The 24,621-nt window shown below is 37.2% G+C and overlaps 2 protein-coding genes across 2 annotated transcripts; one reads left to right on the forward strand and one right to left on the reverse strand.

Annotated features, from left to right (window-relative positions):
• The first annotated feature begins 659 nt into the window (after window positions 1-659).
• Window positions 660-12,877, forward strand: LOC107099191 (FYVE, RhoGEF and PH domain-containing protein 4-like). The gene is made up of 16 exons (XM_015397229.1): window positions 660-857; window positions 3,416-3,541; window positions 4,581-5,157; window positions 5,227-5,650; window positions 6,638-6,783; window positions 6,954-7,110; window positions 7,190-7,328; window positions 8,853-8,911; window positions 9,084-9,227; window positions 9,320-9,492; window positions 9,720-9,750; window positions 9,821-9,901; window positions 9,978-10,103; window positions 10,186-10,329; window positions 10,442-10,582; window positions 12,440-12,877. The coding sequence occupies exons 1-16, from the start codon at window positions 737-739 to the stop codon at window positions 12,614-12,616; spliced, it is 2,766 nt and encodes a 921-aa protein (XP_015252715.1). The 5' UTR covers window positions 660-736; the 3' UTR covers window positions 12,617-12,877.
• Window positions 12,878-14,265: 1,388 nt separating this feature from the next.
• Window positions 14,266-24,461, reverse strand: LOC107099645 (protein LCHN-like). The gene is made up of 9 exons (XM_015397862.1): window positions 23,743-24,461; window positions 21,438-21,537; window positions 21,101-21,259; window positions 18,138-18,294; window positions 17,066-17,204; window positions 16,858-16,989; window positions 16,635-16,785; window positions 16,373-16,441; window positions 14,266-15,060 (listed from the first exon to the last, which is right to left on the reverse strand). The coding sequence occupies exons 1-9, from the start codon at window positions 24,137-24,139 to the stop codon at window positions 14,865-14,867; spliced, it is 1,500 nt and encodes a 499-aa protein (XP_015253348.1). The 5' UTR covers window positions 24,140-24,461; the 3' UTR covers window positions 14,266-14,864.
• Window positions 24,462-24,621: the final 160 nt, after the last annotated feature.

The raw sequence follows: 24,621 nt of genomic DNA on the forward strand, positions 1-24,621 counted from the left end.
TTATTAATCCCAAAGAAAATTAAATGTAACAGTTCTGACTTTAATTAAAGAAAATTCAATTTATTAATCCCAAAGAAAATTAAATGTAACAGTTCTGACTTTAATTAAAGAAAATTCAATTTATTAATCCCAAAGAAAATTAAATGTAACAGTTCTGACTTTAATTAAAGAAAATTCAATGTATTAATCCCAAAGAAAATTAAATGTAATGTCATGTCAGAATCTGACAATTCCGACTTTTATCTCAAAATTCTGACATTAGTTTTAAAAATCCGATTTATTCTCAAAATTATAACTTTTTCATCATTCTTAATCAATTTAGTATTGCTAGAGCCCAGCATTATATATTTGATAAAGTAGAAATATTATAAGGATAATTCTATGAGAATAATGAGATTAATGTCAGAATTAATCCCAGAATAAATTGAGAATACAGTCAGAATTTAATACCTTTTTTTTTTTTTTTTTTTTTGAGTTGCCATTTTTTATTTGACCCGAATCCTTTTCCGTAGGAATCAAATAAAGGGGTGTGTTCGTTTAGGATGGGGGCGGGGCTTAACGACAGCTGGTTGCGGTGATTGAGCGCTGGTGTGGCAACAGACTGGGCAGCATCTCTGCTGAATCTCTGCAGACTGACAGATAGCCTCCAACTTTGTGGAGTTTTTTTTTTCTCTCTTTCTTAAGTAAATAATTAATTACAGATTAAAGCAAATAAAAAAGTAGAGCTTCGTTTTTAATGATGTTTGACTTGAAAAAAAGAAATAGTTTGACCTTGAGAGTCAATCGTGAGGTGGAGGAGTTCAGGCGCGTGGCGGTCCGTCGGAGAGACAGAGCGACAGGTGACGGCCTTGTCCCAGGTGAGTAAGCCAACCTTCACCCAGGCTCTCTTTAAACACCACTTTCTGTCTCATATATAATGTTTATATATTATGCATCTCTCTGACAGTGAACAAAAAAAAGTAAATTTGGCACATTAACTGGGATTATATCATTAATTTTATTTATTTTGCGCTGCAGCGTTGGGTCGATTATTTATAATAAAGATTATTATGCATATAAAAAGTACATAAAATGTCCTTTAGCATCAACCAATGCACACTAATGGAAACAGGAAAGGAGACTCCAAAAGCTCAGCAGAAACAAACTGTATCAAATTGGTGTTGGTAACATATAAAGCCTTTTTTTTCTGTGTATGTATGTATGTATGTATGTATATATATATATATATATATATATATATATATATATATATATATATATATATATAATCTTGGATGCAATTCAAATGCACATTCCAGGATTAAAAGTAATAAACTCTTAGCCTAAAAGTACTAAAAGGTGACCAGGGAATATAGCACTAATTGTGTGTGTGATTATACTAGGCACACTTGGTGACTTTGTTAGATTAAGGCTTTATTCAACATGCCATGAATGAGCTTGGACTTTGCCTTTATGTCTTAACATAAACTACTTCTTTAGTCCTTTCAGAAGCACATTACCATACAAAGAGGTTAGTGTTCTCAGTGTGTGATTTAAAGGATGGAGGATCCAACAGTGCAACCCATACTGAGACCAATATGAGGGAACTGTTCTTCGGCCGGCTGGTTTCTTTGAAAAACTATGAAATGTTACTAGTTTATGAACAAAACATCATCTTTTTTAGAACCTGATACAGTGAATCTGATTATGATTTTTTTTTTGACAGAAACTGTGTTAAAAATATCCAGAGGATAGAAGCAGTTCGGCTTTTTGACGACTTATATTTGTGATTTTCTTTAAGCTCAGTCTTTGTTCTCCTTTTAAACTTCACTTTGATGACTTTGCCTAATGTGCATGAACAAATTCAAGATTTAATTAAAGAGGAAAGTTGTGGCGATTTTGATATCTTATGATTTCTCGCTGCAGAATTACAACAAAAAAAAAAAAACACGTCTCAAAGATGATTTAATCACTTATTACATCCTAGTTATTTGTATTAGGATAAAGGATAAGGATAAAAAAAAGTTTTTTAAGTCAAAATGAAATTGTTGATGAAAGTATTAAAATCTGTGCATGTTAGCAGATTTTATGATTGTAAATGTTGTTATAATATATATAGTTCTAAATGTTCAAAGGGGGACAGCACTGCCCATAGAATGATGCAGCCATCACCAATTTTTTTTAATGAAATACTTCAAATATGTTTATTTTCATTCTGTTGGGAAGGCTAAATTTCTGTTCTGCTATTGCGATTAAACCAGATAAAAGGACTAATAAAAACACAAATTATTAATCTTCACTCTTGTGGTAAAGAGATGTTAACCTCTGACCAGAGCTGTATCTCCTGAAATGCTACAAAACTGTTTGATTGTAATTACAATCCTATTTTATATATATATGGATTGAAAGCTCCATTTTAAATTGCTAGAAATGCTTAACATTTGATTGAACTACGTAAGTCAATTTAGCAATCTTCCTATCCTAAGTGTGTAACTGCCTCTTTGTGTTGTTGGGATGAAGACACTGTCAATTTTTGTAAGTCTGGTAAAAGGTTTGATGATGAAAGCATTAAGCAGAAGTGAGAAAACAGAAGTTTTTCCATGAAGAAAGCAGCAGACTTTAGCCCTCTCTTCACATGACCAGCAAATCAGCCTCACGTAAGCACAGATAGCTCAGCTTTCCAACAGAACAAGGGATAATCTGGCTCAAACTTGGATGTAAATGCAGGTAGGGAATATGTTGGCCATGCACTATAAAAGTAAAACGCTTGTTTAGTTCTGCTGAAACCTTTTCTTCCTTTAATCTTAGTAGATATGTGTGTTTGACTTAGTCTTCCTAGATAAATAGTTTAGATTGCATTTTCTCCAGCTTTCATTTGTAGCAGATTAACTTGCTGACATGTAGAGACATATTCTTCAGAGCTTTTATACCTGAATTACCCTGATCACCTTAATAAGGGGTTTAATGCTTAATCTTCCTTGTAAAAGCAAGGCACAGATTAGTGATAGTTTAAAGTGCAAAATGCAAGTTTGATTTAAAAGAAAAAGACTAATCCACCAGCATGATTTTATGTTGGTTTGCTACTTTAGATCAGTAATGTTTTGAGTTTTAACCATAAAGAGACACCAGCAGGCATATGGATGGTTTATTTTGTGAATTAACACTTAAAACTGCAGTGTTGCAACTGTTTTTTGAGTTGGACAGCTAAACTCAATCATCAGCAGCTTTTTTGAAGTGAATAATTCTTCTAATTTCACTCTTTCTGTTGGGTATGAATATTAATCTAACTAAAACATAAATTGATTTGGCTAAACGTTTGATTTTAGTAACTCACTTCACTTTTTGTAACATAATTAACAGTTATCAAGTAACCCATACCCAAATAAGTGTATTTTACATTAAATGTATTGGGAGCTAATATAATTTCTTTGTACAGATGTGGACAGTGGAGTTTGCGGCTCATACAGCTGTGGCCGTGCTTGTGACAGGTTTTCTGGAACAGAACCCTGTTCTGAACTTCAAACTAAGGAGGATTGTGAAAACAGACCATTAAAGTCTCACGGTAAGCTGAGAAGGAGAAGCGATTTGTCTCTTTTTCTCGGTTATAGTTCTATTTTCCACAATTTTTGTTTATGCTGCAGTAGAGATAGAGAGAGAGCGCAAAGCTTTATGCAGATGACAAGAAGTTATAGCAGATATGTGGTTGAAAATGCTGGCTGCCTATAGTTAATCTTAAATTTATTTCAAGCTCTACAATCTTGAGGAAATGCAGACAAAGATTGCTGCTTTGATAATGCTGCCAACCTTAAAGGTACATAGTAACTTACTCTGGTTGCACGCAAAGCTTTTTATGGCAATTGAAGGCATCCTGCTGGTGTAATATTTGTTATTTCTGCTTATATTTAACTTGAGTGCATCATATGACCAGCATTAGGGTCACTGTGTGTGCGTACACAGAAGCCAGACAGTGGGGAGCTCAGAGGACGTTTTGGGAGAAAAAAAAAAAATGAAAACCTTTTAAAAGTCGCAAAAGTTTTGAGTGCAAAAGATAAAACTCGAGTTTCGCTGGGAAAATAGTCTGAATGTTGGAGTATGCTAAAGCTGGAGCTAAAGATCAGGAATCATTCTGTTGTCTCTGTTAAGTTAATAGACATGCGAGTTCATGTCCCTGCTAATAGTACTAATGCTACTAGCAATGCTTTTATGCCCTATCCTCCAAACTGTTGGTTTTCTACCCATTGCACCTGTAGCTGAAGTTCTATTTAGTCTCAAAAAGAGGAAAAAAAACCCATCATGACATGACATACAGTAACTGAAATGCACAGATGAATTGATTTTAGTGAATCCTCATGAAAAGAAGGCTAGATAGTAAAACAGCTTATGTCTTTGTGTGGTGCATCCTGCAAAGAAGTCAGATATGGCTAAAAAATTTTACGTTTATTGATCTCACAATGGAAAAATTAACTCTCTGTATTTAAAATGGACATCAGTAGGTCATATATTTATACAACTCTTAAAGATATATATATATATATATTTTTTTTTTTGTGTGAAAATGCATGGCTAATAACATTTCCCAACCAAAACGATCATCTTTGCAGGGGCTCCTAAACCAGCTAACCTAAGGAGGTCGCAGAAGATCGTACAAGATCAAGCTTCCAATTCTACCTCAGGATCTGTAAAATCACAACAAGTGAAAAGAAAAACCCAAGAGCAGACTTCCAACAGAGATTGTGGAGTCTGTACTTCTTGCGTTAGCATACAGTATTGCCAGGGGTCTCCCAGTCCCATAAAAGGTGGAGGAAGCAATGTTTTGAACGCAGTGTCGGTGGCGCACCTCAGCCCAGGCAGTCAGACTCCAGGGTTCCCAAACCTATCAAGCAGTTTGGTTTTAAGATCCCCAAGTCCTGGCAAAAGAAGCATTGAGGGCTGCAGTCCACTGAGAGAGGGAGGCCATAGCCCTGCTAAGCTGTCCCCAAGGAGCCTTAGTCCGCTCATGGGAAAACTGCGCACTCCAAGCCCAGTGCAGAAGAAGATGGGCAGCTATTCCCCTGCCAGGAGCTCCAAGTCATGGCTGGGTCTGCACAGAATCTCAAGCGAGAAGCTGGAAAGACGAGAGAAGAAAGCAGAGAAGTCTTTAAGCGTCCCTGATCTAATAATCTACATGGATGAAAGCAGGTAGGAATTTTTGCTCATATATTTGTTGTTTTTGTGCAAGAAAACTATTTAATATGTATTTCTATGCAGGATCCCTGTTGAGAAAGCTGTTAGCTCTTCGGTAAAAACGCTGCAATCAGCTAACTGTAACGGCCCCGGCGTCACCAACTATAAACTCAATGCCACAGAGGATGGCACAGAACCTTCCCCTGGTAGGCAGCAATGTGTGGAACAGAAGCAAGAAGATCCAATGGAAGCCATGATGGATGAGGGCAAGGCGCTCAGACCACGAGGTAGTAGGTATTCCTGTGAGTGGAATAAAGCAACCACAAGAGTGGAAGGAGCTCAACTGGTTTCAAAAGCTGAAAATGAAGAAGATCAAGAGAGGATGAATGAAAGTGGAGGAAGTGAGCCAAAAAATGAAGAGGACAAAGAACAGAAATTGTACAACATAGCTAATGAGCTCCTGCAGACAGAGAGGACATATGTGGCTCGTCTCCACCTTCTTGACCAGGTAAGTGTAGCTCAGAAAGCTGATGCATGTTTAAAAGTTTAAAAATTAGAAGAATATGTTTCCTGTATGGAGTAATTGTTGTAGACCTTTTTAGAAATGTGACTCATGTATGTGTTGTCACATATTGATGACACAGAAATAGAACCGAGTGAGCACTTTTCCTACAAAAATGATCAATTTAAAGTAAACAACAGATGGAAGTAGGGCAGAGGGTAAACAGACAGAACAATGCAACTGCAGTGGCGAAGGGAAAAGTATTTAACACTTTTTAACTGTGCTGATCTGTTGGGTGTCCTTGCTCATCCAAAGGTCCCTTTCCTGACTGGTTGGTCTGCACAAAAATCGTAACTTTTATGAAGTCAGTGTGGAGGCTGTCCTTCATTGACGCCAAAGTCCAAGATTGATCCGGCTGTATTCCTAGCGATCTTATGCTCACTTCTTTTTCTTGCAGAGTCCTCTATTTTTTTCCCTTCCATTTTGTAAAGAAATATAACCATGAACTGTTAACTTTAACACGATCAAGAATGGAAGTTGTAGCCATTAAGACATCTTAAATAAACCTCATAATTTTAGTAGGTTTGTCAGCGTATCTGTGGTATTTTGATTAGGGCTGAAACAATTAATTGGATTAATCGATTATGGAAATAATAGGGTATTATTAACTGGAGTATAGAGGCTCTAAAATATTCCTTTAGCTGACAGAGCAACCCACTTGGAGTGGTATTTATAGCAAAATAAAAAAAAAAATCATCTAGGTCATCTTTGTTAAAAAAAAATAATGTTTTAGTCTGTCAGTATGCTCCATCTAGAATTCCTCAAGTGGAAAAGATTTAGTTTCACCTGGTTTAATTTAGTAAAAATTCTTTAAGGAGCCTATCTCATTATTAATTGATGAATCGAAAAAATAATCCACAGATTAATCGATTTGCTAAATAATCTTTATTTGCAGCCCTCGTTGTGATTGAGGCTTCCTGACTGTCTCTGCAGGTGTTCTGTTTACGTCTTACACAAGAAGCTGATCGTGGCTCATTTCCTCCTGAGGTCATAAAAAACATTTTCTCCAACGTATCGTCAATCTACTCCTTCCACAGCCAGTTTCTTCTGCCTGATATGGAAAACTGCATCATGCACTGGTGAGTCTAGTTTGGGATAATCTTGTGAACTCTTTCAGAATTCTCCTTCTGAATTAAAATCTCCAAGACGATCCAAACATTTGAAGCTTCAGGCTAAGCAAAAACAGAAAATATATTCATTAAATTGCTGCAAATTTAAACAAGTTTTTTTTTATTGCCTTTAAATAAAGGAATGAAAGCCCTGGTCTGGGTAAAGCTCTTCTTCAGCATGCGCCTTTCCTGAGGATGTATGCCGACTACATCAGGAACTTTGACCGAGCCATAGAGCTGGTCAGAACCTGGACCGAACGCTCCTCTGCCTTCAGAAACATCATCCATGACATACAGGTAAGAAACGCTCATCAGAGGACTCCTCATTTTTTCCTCCTCTAGATCTGATCAAAGGTGCCATGTTTGTGCTTTTAAGAGTCAGGAAATGTGTGGCAACCTGACCCTGCAGCACCACATGCTGGAACCAGTGCAGAGGGTTCCGCGTTACGAGCTGCTACTGAAGGATTACCTGAAGAAGCTTCCTGAAGATAACCCAGATTATGAGCTGGCTAGCAGTAAGTGATTCTACACCAAACCACATGATCAAAAGCTGATTTAAATAATTAGGTGCAGAGGAGACTGCTGTTATTAGGACCCCTAATGATGTAGTATACGCAGTATTTAGTGAGGAAACTATTCCAGTTTTCATCTGTGGAGACCCTGATGAAGTAAAGAGCGGCACATGATTCTTTATCAAGGAACGTACAGTTTTCTTCTAAACTGATATTTCTAAACTTTTTATACTCTGTTCTACTTGGTGAATCCAATAACCTCCATTTCCCGCATGGTTTAGATGTTCACTGTCCTTATTGGGATGTACCAGTAACTGATGTTGTTTTTCATTAACCATTAAATTGCACAAATTGTAATTATAGAAATACATTTGCTAGATGGAAACACTGCAATTTTAAAAAAGGTCATGTTTACTCTTCAATTAGGTGTTTGTTTTTTTTTGCTATGGAAACAGTTTTTTTGCATCACACAAGTCACTTGATCAGCAGCTGGACTTGAAGACATGAAGTAGTTGGAGGAAGATGGCGCCCTCTAGGGCTGAAATATGAAAAGATCTCATGTCTTTACATCTGCTGCTGCCATGTTTTTTATCATGTGAATGAACATAATCTCGAGCAATTTTGAATTTTATTTGTTATCTAATGGAAATACCACAATTGCAAAACGTTGTATTTTTAAATTTAGCAAAATATTGACATAGTTTTGCAGAAGTAGCGGCTGCTGCTCTCTGAAACAGAGGAAGCTCAATGGTGTTAGTGAAATCCAAACGTCACGTATTGCATTAACAAATGTTGAAACACATAAAACACATCACTACAAGGGGTGGAAATAGCTGTTGTGAAGTGCTCTGAAATATTAAACTACAGAAAGCATGACAAGAGTTCAGCACAAGAATGAATTATCACTTTTCCCTTGATTCATGAGGAAAATCTCCTCACTGTCTGGCCACTGTCAGTCAAAAATCCTCAGCTATGTTTACCAATCAGCATCTAGCAGCCAGCTTCAAGACCCGCCCCTGCTCCATAGACCCTCTAAGAGGTTTAGCCTTACTGGAAGTGACATATATGTATCCAATCAGGGCTCTACTTTCTCACTGCTTACCTAGATAGACTGAGGCTAACCTACGGTTAAATATGGTGAGGAATAAAATAAAAAATTTTTTTTCATTATTTCAAATGGGTAAAACAACAAACAAAAAAACAATATTTATCCTAAGTGACTGTTTTAAAAGGTTTATGTCATGATTGTCGGACCAAGAAAAGCAGTTTCATGCAACGGCGATGACATGAGTCAATACATGTGGCCATATTGGTTTTATAAAGCATAAATCCTTAATATTGATCTGTTTTCTCACTGCATAAAGTACAGAAAATCGCTAACAAGGGATATTGTTAATTATTTTTTTTCACATCATCAGTCCTTTATGGAAGATCATGTTGATGCTATACCATGTTTTTATAGCGTGTTTTCCTCAAAACAGCCAAATTTGACAGTGTTTGAGATTGTTGTTTTAATTTTTCCCACAGAATCATTGGAGGCTATTTCCATGGCAGCCACTCACTCAAACAGCGCCATCCAAAAAGCTGTATGTTCCCACCAAACTTTACACTGTTCTATTTTAGGCTAGTATTTGTGCTAAAATTTATTTTTAAAGTCATCCACTGTCTCAACATTTTTTGGGGAGTTCCTAATTATTAAATTTAGTAACAATTTTGATATTTATGCATATAGTTCAGTTTGTCGTTATGTGAATGTAGGAGAACCTGAAACGACTCCTGGAGATTTATGAGATGGTTGGAGAGGAGGAAGTGGTCAACCCAACTAACGAGTTTCTCAAAGAAGGCCGGCTGCTTAAACTGGCTGCCAGGAACACATCAGCCATGGAAAGACAACTGTTTTTGGTCAGTTAATAGAGGTGCATGTGCAGAAAGAAAGGCTTTCAAGATGCTAAAAAATGCTGAAATTGGTGTTTTGCATAAACTTTCCATCCTAGTTCAACAACTTTGTGCTGTGCTGCTCTGCAAAGTTCAGTCTGGTTGGGCAGAGATTTACGGTCCGCTGCAGGATCGGAGTAGACGGCATGCAAGCGCAACAGACAACCAATGAAGACCACCCATACACTTTCCAAGTCTCTGGTAAAGAGAAAACTCTGGAGCTACAGGCCAGGTAGGTTCACAGCATGTTGAGGTTTCAGATTTATGCTTCTGAACTAATTTTAGGGGACAGTCGTGCAGAAGGTTTTTGTGCAGACCTTGCATCCTTTGCATGCAGTAAAATGTGAAAGTCATTGCCGTATATGTCTACTTAATGTTCTGTCACGTGAGCAGTTTAGTGCAAACATTGCACCCTGCATTAAGCACTAAAAGTAATCCGTATTTTTCTTGTCTTTGCAGCTCTGAGCAGGAGCGAGACGAGTGGATAAGGGTATGCATTTAGTTGCAGTATTTAAACTGCTTCAGAAAGGCTTTTCTACTGATTAGTTCTTTATCTGCAGGCGATTCAGGAGGCCGTTGATGTGTTTGAGAAGAAAAACGAAAGCTTTAAAATCGCTTCTAAGGAGCTCAATGCAGAGCCTGTACGTTGATTCATAAGGTTGCATTGACAAAGGAATCATCATGTGATTAACACCATGATGCACATTTGCTTTACAGCTTAAGGAACTTGGTAGACGAGCCCCTCGCTGGATCAGAGACAATGAGGTGACCCTGTGTATGACATGTCAGGAGCCTTTCAACGCCCTAACCAGGAGAAGGCATCACTGTCGAGCTTGTGGCTATGTGAGGAAGCTAATGCTTTATACTGTAAGAACCTGAACACAGCACGGTTATTTCACAGGTTATGGTCCCTGTTCTCCTTCAGGTGGTGTGTTGGAAGTGTTCAGACAACAAAGTGGCTTTAGAGTACGATGGAAACAGGCTGAACAAAGTGTGTAAAGCTTGTTACTCCATCCTGGCCGGACAGAGAACTGAGAGAATGGACCGAAAAAAGAGAAGAATGGTGGAGGTAGGATTCATACTTCTACTAAATACTTCCACAGTCCTTCTCTCTGGGCTGTTAACAGAAAATCCTCCCATATTCTAATCTAAGCGTTGTCTTGTTTTGGGTTTCATCCCAGTCTGAGGTCTATCCAGGCTCTCAGGACAGTGTTTTGAGTGGGTTCCTGCAGTACGGGGACAGCTCAATGATTTGGCGACAAGCATGGTGCGTTCTCACCAGGACTGATCCTCCGTTTTTCCACATTTATAATAACCCAGAGGTAATGATAAATCAGTTATCTATTTTATACATTTTATTTTATATAACTTTCTTTAGTTTTGTGTTACTTTTAATATGTTGCAGTTAAGTTTTCCTCATTGTGGTAAAATCTTGATTTTAGAGATAATGCTAACATTTCAGAACTTGGTTACAGTTATTCTGTAATTGAGTCTAAAAATCTGGAGAACATTTTTTTTTTATTTTCTACTAAATCTTTTAGAACTGCTGCAAAGTGTCATCTTGGAATCATTAGGTTTATCTGCAATTACAACCTATTCACATACCAACTGGTTTGGAGTGGTGGGATTAAAAAAAGCCTTTTTTTTCTGCTTTACCTGAACCTTTGAATCTTACTTGGATTAGAGTCTTAGTCAACAAACCCATCGCTGTGAAACTAAAGGACAAAGATGAGTAAAACCTCTTGAGTCACAGGATCTGTGATGAGTGTGGCTTTTTTTTTCTTTTTCAAAGGCTCCAGTAACCGCTTATATTCAGGATAAGTTAACAAATATGTGGTTAACTGGTGAATGCAGATTTCTTTCATCTTAATCTCAGTTTCCAGATCTTGTGATTTGGACTGAAACAATTAATCTGATTAATCCATTATTGAAATAACCTTCAACTAATTTAGTAATTGATTAATCATTAACTGGAGTATAGAGACTGTAAAATATGCCTTTAGCTGACAGAGCAACCCACTTAGAGCAGTAATTATACCAAAATTGTAAAAAAAATATTTAAACATTTTACACTTAAGATTAATTCGTTTTTGTCAGTCGATATGTTCTATCCAGAACTGCTCAAGTAGAAACATTTTAGTTTTACCTTGTTTAATTAAGTACAAAATCTTTTTTTAAGAAACCTTTGGTTATCCGATTATTAATCAATCAATCAAAAAATAATCAACATGTTAATTTATTTGCAAAATAATCGTACGTTGCAGCCCTACTTGAGGTGATAAAAATCTGAAAAGACCTAGAATGATTTTGCACAGAGATGTCAGACAAAGAAGCAAGTATTTGTTGCTAAAAAACAATCATATAATTGTTGATTATATTTAACCATTTAATTCTCAGCATTTCTTTTTCTTTAAATTAATAAAAATATGCAAAATTATGTCACTTCAGAATAAGAGGTTTTTATTTTAAAGCTTTTAGATTAAGGAACCTAACTTTGGCTTTAATTTATTGCTACATGTATTGAACGGTTATCTTTGACATTTTAGGGGTTTGACTATATCCTATTTGCTAAAAAAAATAATCTTTGATCTGACATCAGTCACTATAGAGTACCCAACAAAGGATAGGTTTTAGGAAACATTTTATGTTTTATTCAAGCACAGTCATAATTTCCCATCGAAATCAGTTTTTAAGTTGTTGTTGTTTTTTTTGCCACTACAATAAGACCTCTCACCACTGTTATAAATTAGGATGTTTCTGGTAATAAACTCAGTTATCTTTTAGCTCCTTTTTTTTTTTTTTTTTTTTAAATGTCCCTTTTCACTGCAAAAACAATCTAGAAATAATAAAAAAAAAATTCATTCGATTTATTTACCCTTAATTTGAGTAGATAAATAAAATGATTTGCCAATGAAATTAGTATTTTTACTCTTAAAATAAGATTGTTTTCACTTGAAATAAGGCAATTAACTTTAAATGTAAATTGTCTTGTTTCATTCAATTAAAGAAAAAATATGATTATTTGGATAGATTTTTTGCAGTGTTCATTTTCAGATTATCTGTTTGCTTTGGGTTTTAACAAACATTACAAATGTTGTCAGATGAAGATGTTTTCTTTTAGAGGATTTTCCTTCTTTGTCAGCAACATTTTCTTTTCTTTTTTTCCCCCTAATATCCAGGATGAAAAGCCCCTGCTTGCTTTGCCACTACTCAGCTGTGTGATAGAGGAGCTGCAGGATCAGAACAATTTCTGCCTCAAACAGTCCAAAACCAACTATATCTTCTCGTGTGATGACCCGGACGTGAAACAGAACTGGTTGACTGTACTTAAACTTGCTGTGATGAGAAGTTTGTGATCCATAATCTCTGGGAAAATGATCTAACGAGCAAAATGTACCTGAACAGATAAAGGAATATTTGAAATGAGAGCAAGAGGAGTGTTTTTATTAAAAGTGGTTGTGCACTTTATTTTCTGACAATGATTGAGAGTTAAAAATAAATAAAGGAAAAGGTGTTTTTAACATGAGTCAGACTATCCCTTAACTACAGAGATGTTTGCTTCTGCTTTTGTACAAGTCGTTTCAGGTGACTGTTTTCTTACAGTGAAAAGGTGCAAGTTTCCGTTACACACAGATCATCATTGCTAAAATACATTCAGCTGATCCCATTTCTTTACATAAAAACTCATTTAAATTCACAATAAAGACCTTAGAGCTATAACTAAAACAGGAAACAGTGAGTAGACCTTTGTGTTTTTGCAGTTAATGCAGTATGTTGACTAAAATCAGAAACATGCTGTGTAGTAAGTGGTATTACTGTACAGCAAGTTCCCATTAATGTGGATAAAACCAAATATTTTCTTCCGCTGTTTATTGTCCTGTACAGATGATTATTCTGAAGCGTGTTTTCAGCATGAGCTTTCAGCTACACCTTAAAGATGTCATGGAATGTAAAAGCTGTGTGGTTATACAGTGGTTACACTTGTAAAAAGTTTCTTATCCCTTAAAACTTTTCCCACTCTTACAAGCTTTCGTATTTTATATGAGCAAGAGGAAACGGTAAAAGCTTAAAGTGGTATTTCTATTTGGTAATCTTTGCTCTAATTCCCCTCAAATCAAATCCAGTGTATACAATTAACTATAGCATTCTATTTAGTTGGAGTCGGGGTTTGTTATAAAAGCTTTAAACATCAAACAGAGGCTGTTTAACTATTTCCCTGAGCAGGGAGGCAGTGTGGATCTAGAGCCTCTTTCTTTCTGAATGCATTAGTGTGTTGGAAGCAGCCAAGTCAAAGCCTGGAACTAAATGTGTTTGGAAATCAATGGAACAGTTGCCCTACACTGCAAAAACGATTAGAAATAAGTAAATAAAATAAAATAAAATTGTGTATCCTTAATTTGAGTAAATAAGCTGGTTTGCCAATGAAATTAGTATTTTTTTTACTCTAAGATAATAATTAGATAATATGCACTTGCAATAAGGCTATGCAATTGTTTTTTTTAATTTAAAATCTAAGAAAAAAATAAAAACCTATTTTAAGAAAAATGTACCTATTTAGATTTAATTTTTTTGCAGGGTACATCCAACCTGATTGATTTTACAAAGGGCCTTAATTGTATGCCTTTCTTGTTAAATAAATTGAGGTTTACGGTAATAATGTTAGGAATTATGGAAAAGCAGAAAGTATAGCAGCTTCTCCAAGGCACTGTACTTTAAAAAAAAAAATTATTACCTTAAATGTAAAAGAAGCTGCAGTTTTGAACCAGATCCCACTGAAACTAAAATAACCTTTTATTAGCTGTGATTTTATGTATATTATGCATAAAGAGCTGCAACCTTTATGCATCAGACGATAACAGAACACTTTAAAATGCATATATAATAGAGGTGGGAGATGTAGAGCCCTGGCATTAATATCTGTAGCTTTGCTTAAGTTTCTTTTATATTTCCAATAGTAATTATAATAAAAATTGAATGCTTTGTTTTATAGCTTTTGTTAATGACAGTAAAATTACTTCATTTTCCCTCCTGGAGCTAAATTGGTGTTTACCGTTATTAGGATACATCTTAAAGCTCGACTGGCTGCTGTCTGAAAGTGCATAAAGCCCAGCATAACATCTCTATAGCCTTTTAATGTTCAGACATGGTTTCCCTAAAAGTCACTTTAATGGTGCCGTTACAGACCAACATGCTGATGTTAAAGGCAGTTTGAACTGTTGAAAGACCTCAGACATTGGTTTATATAAAGCGGGCCACAAGTCTCTATTATGAAGTGCAATACTGGCAGACCTGATTTCACACAATACATAAAGAACAAACCAGCCTTATTTACAGGAAGCCTGCTTTCGTCCTTTTATCTTGTCAATGAAATGTTCCTAGAAAATAAAAAAACATGGCTCAAACACAGCTGTATGAAAATCTCTGCAAGTCTCTGAAAAGTAGAACGGACCACTGAGTTCAGAGCATCTGGCTGTCTTAGAAAGGACCCTCAGTAGGCAATGACATGAAGTCTTCTGGATGCAGCAGCATTCTGAGACAGACAGCCCCCCGCTTGTTTTAAAAGCAGAAGTGATGGAGAAAAAAAAAATACAAAAAAAAAAAACCTCAGCTGCAGCACAGCTGCTCTGAAACCAGCAGGCTGTCATAGCCGTAAATTTCCAGCAGATGGAGCAGGAATAGTCTGTCTCCATGGGGATCCAGACCCATGGCCCTCACGCTGTCCTGGGTGATGGTGGGGTCCGGGCTCCCCGCCACCTCGCTCAGAGTCTGGAAAATCCGGTTATTCTGCTCCAGGAAAAACCTTAAGAAGTAAAAGAGGATTTAATTTAATTTCACTCTCTATTTATCAAGGCTAAAACAAATGAGCACAATGATACATCTGTGTTAGTCGTTCTGAATGAAAATCAGAATGGAGGACCAGATGGACACTGAAAAAGAAAAGCAGTCTTTTTAAATGTAACACTTAAATCATCCAATTTGACAAGAGTTTTTTAATTGCTTATTTTTATCTAAATTATTTAAGACGATAAATAGTATTTATTAAATACAGCAGGCACTGGTCATTTTGTGAACTGTGGCATTCTAACCAATGAGGGAGCCGGTTACATCTGAGAAGCAACTGTGATTGGTTAACCTGGTGCTCAGTCTGCTCAGCAACCAGAAAGATCACAGGAAAGATAAATGGACAAGTGGAAAGTCAAAAAGAAATTTAACTGTAAAAGGATTTCAAATTACACACTGAAACATTTTTTAATGTGTAATTAGAATAGGTACTTAAATATCCATTTAGATAGATTTTTAAAAAAAATACCTTTCTAAATGATAGTATTTAATAATGAGATATTAAAATGTGATTCTAAATTCCTCTTAATAATAATTTAATTTAAAATGTGCAATTAGAAAAAGCTGTTCAAATAGGATTTTTTTTTAAAACACTTTTGATTGGACATTTCTACTTTATATAAGTAAAGTATTTGATCACATACATTGTCAACACAACGGGAAAAGCCTCCAATTAGTGCATTGGAAATAAATCATAACACATAAATCTATAAGTGGCGCTAAGGAGACATTATTACAATCACACACATCCAAAAAAAAAGAAAAGAAACAGAACAGGATGAAAGAAACAAAGCAGAAAAAAAGACTAATAAATTATATATATATTAAAAAAAATGGAACTATAGATGATTTATATTAAATAAGGTTTCTTAAGTTATATCTGATAGATACATGTTCATATCTTTCTATTAATTTAGTCATTTAATTCTAGTGAATTTTGTCCCTTCTGTAAAATAAAAAAATAGGACCATACTTTCCTAAATGTTTCATTGCTCAATTGAAAAGAGTAATCTTATCTGGATTTTTTAAAAGTTTTAACGCAACAAGGGCCCCGAAAAACGAAAAGAAGCCAAAAAGAAAAGGGGGGGGAAAAGAAACCCAATTTTTCTTATTGCATGATATAAATGTAAGACTAAAAATAGTTTGTTTTTCTTTTTATGTGACTCTCTTGGTCCTCCATACATCTGAACTCTGGGGTGGATTTAACCTGAAGTTGCCTCCAAGATCCTGATAAAAAATTGGCAGAAAGTCAACATTCATAAGGAACTTACAAAATAAAAAGGTCCTCCTCGCTGGACATGCAGTCACCGTTCTCTTCCTGGGAATACAGCAGCATCTGCCTACACACACAGACACCTCTACATGCTTATTCCCTCTCTAGAATAAGATTTATACAGCTGTTCATATAAACTAGCAAACTGTTTGTTTTTTATTGAATAAAAGGGGATGTAAATGATAAAAACCTGGTTAAGTTGAAGGATGTATAAAGGAATGAATCATTGTTTATTTTATCTTGTATTTCCAGTTCCTTACCTTTGCTCTGTAAGCTTGCGGTATTTCTCCCTGTCTGCGGCGCTGAGGCGGAGCAGAGGCTTCAGCCCGTCTCTGTAGGTCTTCACATTCTGATTATCAACATAAACATCATACAGATCTTTCTTCTCCTCAAAGATCTTCTCAGTCGTACCTGAACATGCAAACATGACAGGTTATAATTCATTTCCTTCCATGGGCTGAAATGTTTCAGGAATCCACTCACATGCTACATAGGAGAGTTCGTTTTCCAGGGCGCTGATATCCGCCACGTTGACGTAGAAGAAAGGCCGGAACTCGGGTACTGCCACACCGACCCCTGGGATGGAGATGTTGGCCAGGCAGCAGCAGCAGTACACTAGGAATGGGGGAAGAAAAAAAAAATTAAATCGTTTTTCTTTAGACTTCTACTCAGGAATCAGAACGTTTCCCACCTCTGTAGCAAACCACGCCCACAGGCGGAGGAGAGAAGATCAGGATCCGTCTTCGCAGGAGAGCCAGTTTCCAGAGCACCATGATCTGCTCCCCAAAGAAGCGAATGAACTGAGACATGCAGCCTGCTGGGTGGGTGATCTGTTCCACACAGAAAAATACCATTAAAACCAAGGGAGGTTCTAGACAGGGGCCAGGGGCCCCGTAGAACCGGTCCTGGCCCCTAAAATCTAAGTTAGGTTTTCTTGAATTATATGTATTTTCCTTGGTTTGAGCACACAGATAGGAGAATCTGCCAATGGAATATGATTTACATTTAAAATAAGAAAAAAACAACTCTCTTAAATATCTCAAAGGGATTGTATCTTATTATAAGAGTAAAAATACTCACTCCTTTGGAAGATTATCTTATTTACCTTCTTGAATTAAGGGCAAAAACTTATTTTAAGATGTTTTTACTTATTTAGATACGTTATTGCAGTTTAATAATAAACCAATTTCTGATGACGGCATGAAATGACAGAAGAGTATGGCGTCACATTTATTTCAAAACACCTGCGAGAAAAATAGACATACTTGCATTTATGTTAAACTACTTCTGCGCATGGTTTATCTGGCACCGCACAACAAAATCACAGATGCGTGAGAAACTGTGACGTCTCCATGGTTTCTGGTTTGTTTGACTTTGTTTTCATGTTTGATTTTTTTTTTTTTTTGGATTCCTGGCACAGTTATTTGTTTGCTCTTCATTAAATCATCAAGAAACTCACCTCTCCCTCCCTGTCTCTGCATTTGGGACCTCACACCTCAAACCAATCCTGACAGTAATTGATTTGTCCCTTGGACCAATGTAATATTAAACCTTAACAATTCACTTTCACAGTTTTATCTGTTAGAGTTTTTATATTTTTTGCATTTTATTTCTATTCGCCATTAAAAAAAACAAAAACACTGGCCCCATCCTGGTAAATTTCCTCTAAACTCAAAGTGATCCATCTATCACATCCTCATCATCTATGATGCCACAAAATAAAAGTGACTGTCCCAGAAATGGGAAGATCTCCTCCTACCTACCTTCATCTCAGGGTGCATGCTGTGGTTAATCGCAGCTCCCCACGCATTGGCTGGAAATGCAGTAACAACATGCTCCCCACTGGGGGGCAGGAGCGCTCTCTTGTCCTCATAAAAGGCCTCCAGTGGAGAATAGTGACCTGGGGACTGAAGCTGGAGCCTGGGGAAAGGAAATTATAATGCATAAACAATCTTCCATTTTGCATTTTCAGCCACGCGTAAATTGAAAAGATAGGAAATTTGAATTTAAAAAAAGAATCCGGCTAAAAAGGTGGGTGGTGCATGCATAACAGCATCGTCTTTGTTTGGTTTAATGAGCTGAATCACCGTCAAAGCCAAACACTGCCAGAGTTAGTCAGACTCAGCTCTGAAAACATGAAAACTGTCTGAAAAGCAGAGCATTAATCAGCAGGTGTGCAGATGGTCCTGAAGCAAAGCTGTTCTGATGCTAATAGGATCACTGTGCTCTACCACCGCATCTCCTGCTAACAATAACAACTACATGATTAAAAAGGAAATCTCAATGAAACTGGAAAGTTAAACACTGGGTTAAACATTTGTTAATTACTGTAGGAACATTGTGAAACAAACAAGGAGGTCAGCTGCTGAAATTAATTACACAAATGAGTTTGTGTGTGACCTGGAAACCATTACAGATGGAGGTGAGGCAGGTCAAAAAAGTAAAACATCCCAGAAATACTGACAGCTCTCCAAAAAAATCTGATTTATATGACAGCAGGAGGATCATATGTTCTAAAGAAACAAAAAAAAAAAAACAACATAAAATTTATTTCCAAGAAAAAAAAAAAAAAAGAATTCAGCAAAACTTGGGGAAAAAAATTCAACCAACTAAATCGGTAGAAATTAGGTTTTATTTTTTTATGCATCAACTCACAAATGTATAAATTACAAATTTTACTAGATTTTAGATGTGGGGTTCATCAAGGCTCTATTCTCAGGCCGTTTTATATCTATATATTCTCTTGTTATTACTTTGTTTAATACAGCATCTTTTTCTATAAGTATGATAATAATGCACATTTTTATATTTCTATTTCATGCCATTTCCTTATCATGATGTGCTCTTTTATGTATTGTTTACATTTTTCTCAACATTTTAACGCATTTCTTGTTTTAAGGTTGTTTTTTTTGCCCTTGTTCCCTTATTTGACATTGCATCTGAACACTGCTTACATCCCTTAGACCAGGCATCCCCAAAGTCAGTCCTCGAGACCTGCTATCCTGCAGGTTTTAGAGGTTTCCCTGCTTTAGCACAGCTGATTATAATGATTGCAGTAGACCAAAAGCCTGTTAATCAGCTTTCAATTAAAATCAGCTGTGCTGGAGCAAAGAAACCTCTAAAACCTGCAGGACAGCGGTCCTCTAGGACCGAGGTTGGGGATGCCTGCCTTAGACAATATAATGATATAATTGAAATGAGAGCATAAGATCCAGATGTAAGACTGATAGTTAGTTTATCTGGATTAAATTTACCCCATTATTTCAGTGGATAGTAAAACATAGTTTTCGGTTGTTGTTTTTTTTTGCAAACTGTGGCTTTTTAAATTGTCTTTTGAAACAAAGAGTCCTACATGTAGGGAATTAGGACCATAAGTTGTAGCTTATTCACACATATGTGCTGTTTTCAACATGTCTTAAACCAGTCTGACATATTTCTTTCACACTTTTCTTTTTTTAGTTACCAAAGTTCCTTCTTACTTCCCCAAAAACCATCTTAAAGTAAAATAATATTTTTTAATTGGTGACGAAATTGGATTAGTTATCTCTTTCCCTCTTAATGAACCTTATATGGATGAACTGCTTCCAGTTTCCTCATGGATCTTCAGCTTTATTTAACTAAATCCTTCTTTTCTCAATCAAAAAGCATCTTAAAAAGAGGACATCGTAAGGTCGTTTAAGGACAGCATTTTTTTTTATGTCACTATAAACCTTTTTCTACTGACGTTTGTTGCCAGTGTTTTACTTGTCTCTAGATTAAGTACTTTGCAGAACTGGAGGAACTTCAAAAGTTAAAAATGGACTGAAAATGGAGAGCAGAAGAGAAAAGAAAGAGGGGAAATCCTTAACATTTGAGTCATCTCATGACCGACAGCATGCCCTTTGTAAAAGGATGGAAGACGTCAGATAAGGAATGTGGAGGGAGATATAGGAGGGAATGATGAGCACAGCATGACTGGAGCCAGACTGTGGGAACCGGGTAAAAAAAAGGACAGGAGGCTGAATGTGGAAGAAGTGGTGTGTTCAAATACAAAAGGAAGTGTGAGTCTAAAGAAAGCAGCAGAAAGTCTTTCTCTATCTCCTTTTGTCTGTTGCAAAATATAAAAAGTATCGAAACACTTTAAATCCATTTTAATCTCTGGATTAAACTGGATTAAAAGGGCAGTCATGCTTAAACATATTTTTTATTTTTTAAGATAAAACATAAGGGGAATGACACCGTGTTGCATAATCATCAGGTTACCTTTATACAATCCAAACAATAAACTTTATGTGTTTGAAAAAATGTTACTCAATATCAATATTTGTAATATTTATTACTTATTACAAAGTATACTTCATTGATTATGTATTTCAAATAAGCTTCATTTTACAAATGAATATAGATCGTGCGAGTTTTATTTAACAGGTTTGGTTCAAAATAAGCTTTAAAAAAGTAAATGGGAATTTGTCATGTAATAAAATTACATAAATCTTCTAATATGAGTGAAATATTTCTGAGTGCAGTAGCCAGACCATGACCAGATCAGCTCATACGCCCAGGTTAAATGTGTACTTAAGGTGTTCCCTTCAAACAAGGCACAGTGGAGGATGAGTTTCCCCTTGCATTCAGTCAGAAGGAGTTTGCTTTCAGCTGAGCTCTACTACAAGAGGAAGACGAAACAGTGTGATGTTTTTACTGAAGCCACAAGCTGCTGCGATGTGCCTTTAAAGACCAAAGTCCTTACCTGACCTGGTGCTCCAGGAAGCTCATGTATCTGTAGAGCAGAGTGTAGGACGGAGAGAGGATCCCAACCGACTTCATCCTGGCCCCCCTCTCCTCTGTACTTTCCACAGCCATGTTGGCAAAGCAGGCGAGGCCAAAGTAGCGGCCTTTCCGGAAGTAGCTGCAAAAAAAAAAAAGGGAGGAAAGATGAGGGCTGTGAGTCAGGGAGAAGCAAAGGCGCTGCCAGATGGCTCCGCCAGGCAACACTTTGCCCAGTGCAGGGAGCTGGGGCTGCATCCTAATATTTAAATCTGGCATACCTCTCACTTGTTTGCTTGGAAACACTCAGACCCACTTACATGAAGTCTGTGCTGACTCTGTGGGAGCCGCTAGCGATGGCTTTAAACTCCACCCCCTCCAGGTCCATGTCTTTGGGCAGACACCACTCCAACATGTTTCCTATGTCACAAGCAAACAACGAAAACAAACACATCATTGCTATTTGTTTCGTATGCATGAGCCCAATGTGACGCAGACTTCCCAGGAAGTCATCGCTGAGCAAACCGGGTCTGACAGGTGCAGACAAACAGAGAAAGTGACTAAGCGAGTTGATTGCAATCACATGCATGGATCAGTTAAAGGAGCTTCAGCAGGAATAACAAAATTAGGCTCTTTTTTTACATTTCCTCACCCTAAAGCACAACTTAAAAGCCCTTAACACTTGGTCCTAAACTTCTTTTTTAACAAGAAGATTGAAAAGTAGGGTTTGCATTTGTTTTTTAGCACCATTTACTCCAACAGCCTAAATAAAATCCAGTAGAACCTACTGCCTTCTGCTTGAGCATTAACTCAGGAGGAGCTGCAGAGATTGACAGCTCAGGTGGGCAAATAATGAAACTTCCCCTCCAAATATCTGATAAAAATGCTTGCAGGGGGAAACGAGATGCATGTGGAAAAAAGGTGCTCAGCTTAGTTGATGCATAAGGTAAACTTCCTGAGTGCAAAATCCAATGGTTAGCAGAAAACGGTGCACGGAGGCAACATCATACTGCAGGAATGAGAACCCTTAAGCAGAGGAAGAGAACCTGATTGGAGCAAATTATAGAGCAGTTTGAGAAAGGCAATTTGTTCTAAAATTCTACAACAGGTACCACTTATAGGTTTTAAACCCCAAGGCAAACTTAAATGCTAAAAAAATGAAGGCAGGCTGGGTTTTGTCCTGTAAAATCTGATCATTTTTAAAAGCATTTAACATTCACTGTTAATTAATAATAAAATAAAACAGCATGATGCTGTAAATTAGGAGTGAAAAAAAAACTTTTGTTTTAATTTCAAATTAGCTGGTTAAAGTTGATGGAAAGATGGGGTGACTGTTGCACCACGGCGTATGCGCATGTGCAACAGTATGGCATGCCTCTTAGAGATTTTAATTAATCAAAATGATGATCTGTGACAACGAGGAGTTTAGATTTAGTAAAAATAAAGGTTCCTTTCTGTTCCCCTTAACAATTATGCACTTAATGTGTTGGTATATCATTTAAAATCCTAATAAATCATATTAAAGTAAATCTAATCATCTCATATCAGATGTGCTTTATAAAAAAAGAGTTCAGTCCAGTTTCAATCATGCTTATCCCCCAGCTGTCTGGCGAGAGGCGGGATACACCCTGAACAGGTCACCAGTCCATCGCAGGGGCAACACCAGAGACATACAGGACAAAGAACCATTCATGCACACAGTCACACCTAACAGTCATGTATTTTGGATCGGTAGGAAGCCAGAGTACCTGGAGAGAACCCATGCATGCTCAGGGAGAACATGCAAACTCCATGCAGAAAGACTCCAGGCCAGGAATTGAACCCAGAACCTTCTGCACCACTGAGCATCCCTGCATTTGAACAATTTTCCTTAATTCAATGCATCTACTTTTAATTCTGTTTCTTATTTCTGGGAATAGGTCATATCTCTTTCCTTATGGAGTAATTAGGAAAAAAGTAAAAAAAAAGTTCAAAGATAAAATGATAAATTACAGTGCACAAAAAACACGGTATAGATGGGCAGGAGGTTTATGATAACATTGCCTCCTCAGACGTTCATTTAACACGTTTGTCTCCCCAAAGATTGTGACATGTGTAATTACACAGTAACGATCCTTCCTATTACACAACTATGGGGATAACACCCTGATTATAAGCTTTTTCATCATGTCAGCCTCACATGCCGCAAAACCATAAAAAAAGCAGAGCTCCACCCTGCAGAAAATTTCCTGTCCTCCATTCAGGGCAGATATTCTCCATCATCTATTGATTCTCTGTTTGATTTTTCTCTTCAGACTTTAGCAATCCATCTGGCAAGTGATTCACCAGGGCTCTGCCAATCTTCAAGGCGGTCCTTATTAAAAATGTATGGGTTACCTCCTGCTGATTGATTCACATGACATAAACCTGACATCTCATCTGCGATCAAGAAAGGGAAAAATGTCGTGACTTTGACTTTGTCTCTAAACTTAAGGAGAGATCAGGAAAAGCCGCACCTGTGGGAGGAAGATCTGCAGACTTTGATCTCATTATAAGCATCATGTCTGGAAATGTTAGTTATAAATCATGCATAATACTTAATTTAGTGAGGATGTTGTATTTAGTTGCTGATATTTACTGCCTCACCTGTTCTGGTATTAAATGTAACAACAAAGACAGACACAATCTGGTCCTTTTCCTCCCACTTCACCATCCTGTCCTCCAGCGACACCTCCCTCGCCCCTGCATCCGAGGGATGCTCCTCCTTGTCGGGCGGTTGCGCTCGCTCTAGGGCCGCCGGCTGGGCGCTGGAGGTCACGGGCGGGGCGCTGCAGCCGTCTGCTTCGGACCTGCTGGGAGGAGCAGGACCCCCAGATCCGCTGCTCCACCCAAACCCCGAGCATCCCGCTGCGCCGCGGCTGTCTGACGGACGCTCCTCTGCAGGGGAGGCAGCCGGGGCTTCATCGCCGGGTTTCTCCGCGGACGGGATCTCCTCCCAGTCCAGCAGAGGGTCTCGGTCCGACCGCTCCACCATCCTGCTCATCGGCGCCGCTTGTAAACGATGGACTCAGGCGACAGCCACCAGGTCCATCCGTGAATAATCACCAATCAGAGAGTTCAACGCAGATTAAAGTTATTCTAAACTGTTCAGAAAGGTTGCATTTTGATTTAAATCCATACAAAACACGGCACTTTTCACGCTTAGCTTGAAAACCTTTGTAATCTCTTATCATAAATTTGATGCTGTTTATAGGGGGCAACTCCTTCGACTGATGCGAGCTACATTCAAAATAATTCCGCATTAATTGCTACGTCTCCTCCACACAGAATATCTATTAAACGTTTAAAAACACTAACTTCTTGAATGCACCCCTGCTCACAGCGCTCAGTCAATTTATTGTTGTTCTTTCCGCTTGCCGCACTTTCGATGATAATATTTACAGTCTTTACTAACTGCGTACTCATACATATCATCTAATAAAAATATACATGTTTTATTCCACTGTAAAAATAAATAAATAATAT

The sequence above is a fragment of the Cyprinodon variegatus genome, unplaced genomic scaffold, assembly GCF_000732505.1.
Source record: "Cyprinodon variegatus isolate N-32 unplaced genomic scaffold, C_variegatus-1.0 Scaffold28, whole genome shotgun sequence".
Lineage (NCBI taxonomy): Eukaryota > Metazoa > Chordata > Actinopteri > Cyprinodontiformes > Cyprinodontidae > Cyprinodon > Cyprinodon variegatus.

Excerpts from the sequence above, each read along its gene's own strand:
- LOC107099191 (XM_015397229.1), top strand. The coding sequence starts at position 737 with ATGATGTTTGACTTGAAAAAAAGAAATAGTTTGACCTTGAGAGTCAAT. Across the intron at positions 6,784-6,953 it reads GAAAACTGCATCATGCACTG|GAATGAAAGCCCTGGTCTGG; the intron begins GTGAGTCTAGTT and ends CTTTAAATAAAG. Across the intron at positions 8,912-9,083 it reads ACAGCGCCATCCAAAAAGCT|GAGAACCTGAAACGACTCCT; the intron begins GTATGTTCCCAC and ends ATGTGAATGTAG.
- LOC107099645 (XM_015397862.1), bottom strand. The coding sequence starts at position 24,139 with ATGAGCAGGATGGTGGAGCGGTCGGACCGAGACCCTCTGCTGGACTGG. Across the intron at positions 18,295-21,100 it reads TTCCTGGAGCACCAGGTCAG|GCTCCAGCTTCAGTCCCCAG; the intron begins GTAAGGACTTTG and ends TCCTTTCCCCAG. Across the intron at positions 15,061-16,372 it reads GAGGAGGACCTTTTTATTTT|GTTTTTCCTGGAGCAGAATA; the intron begins GTAAGTTCCTTA and ends TTACTTCTTAAG.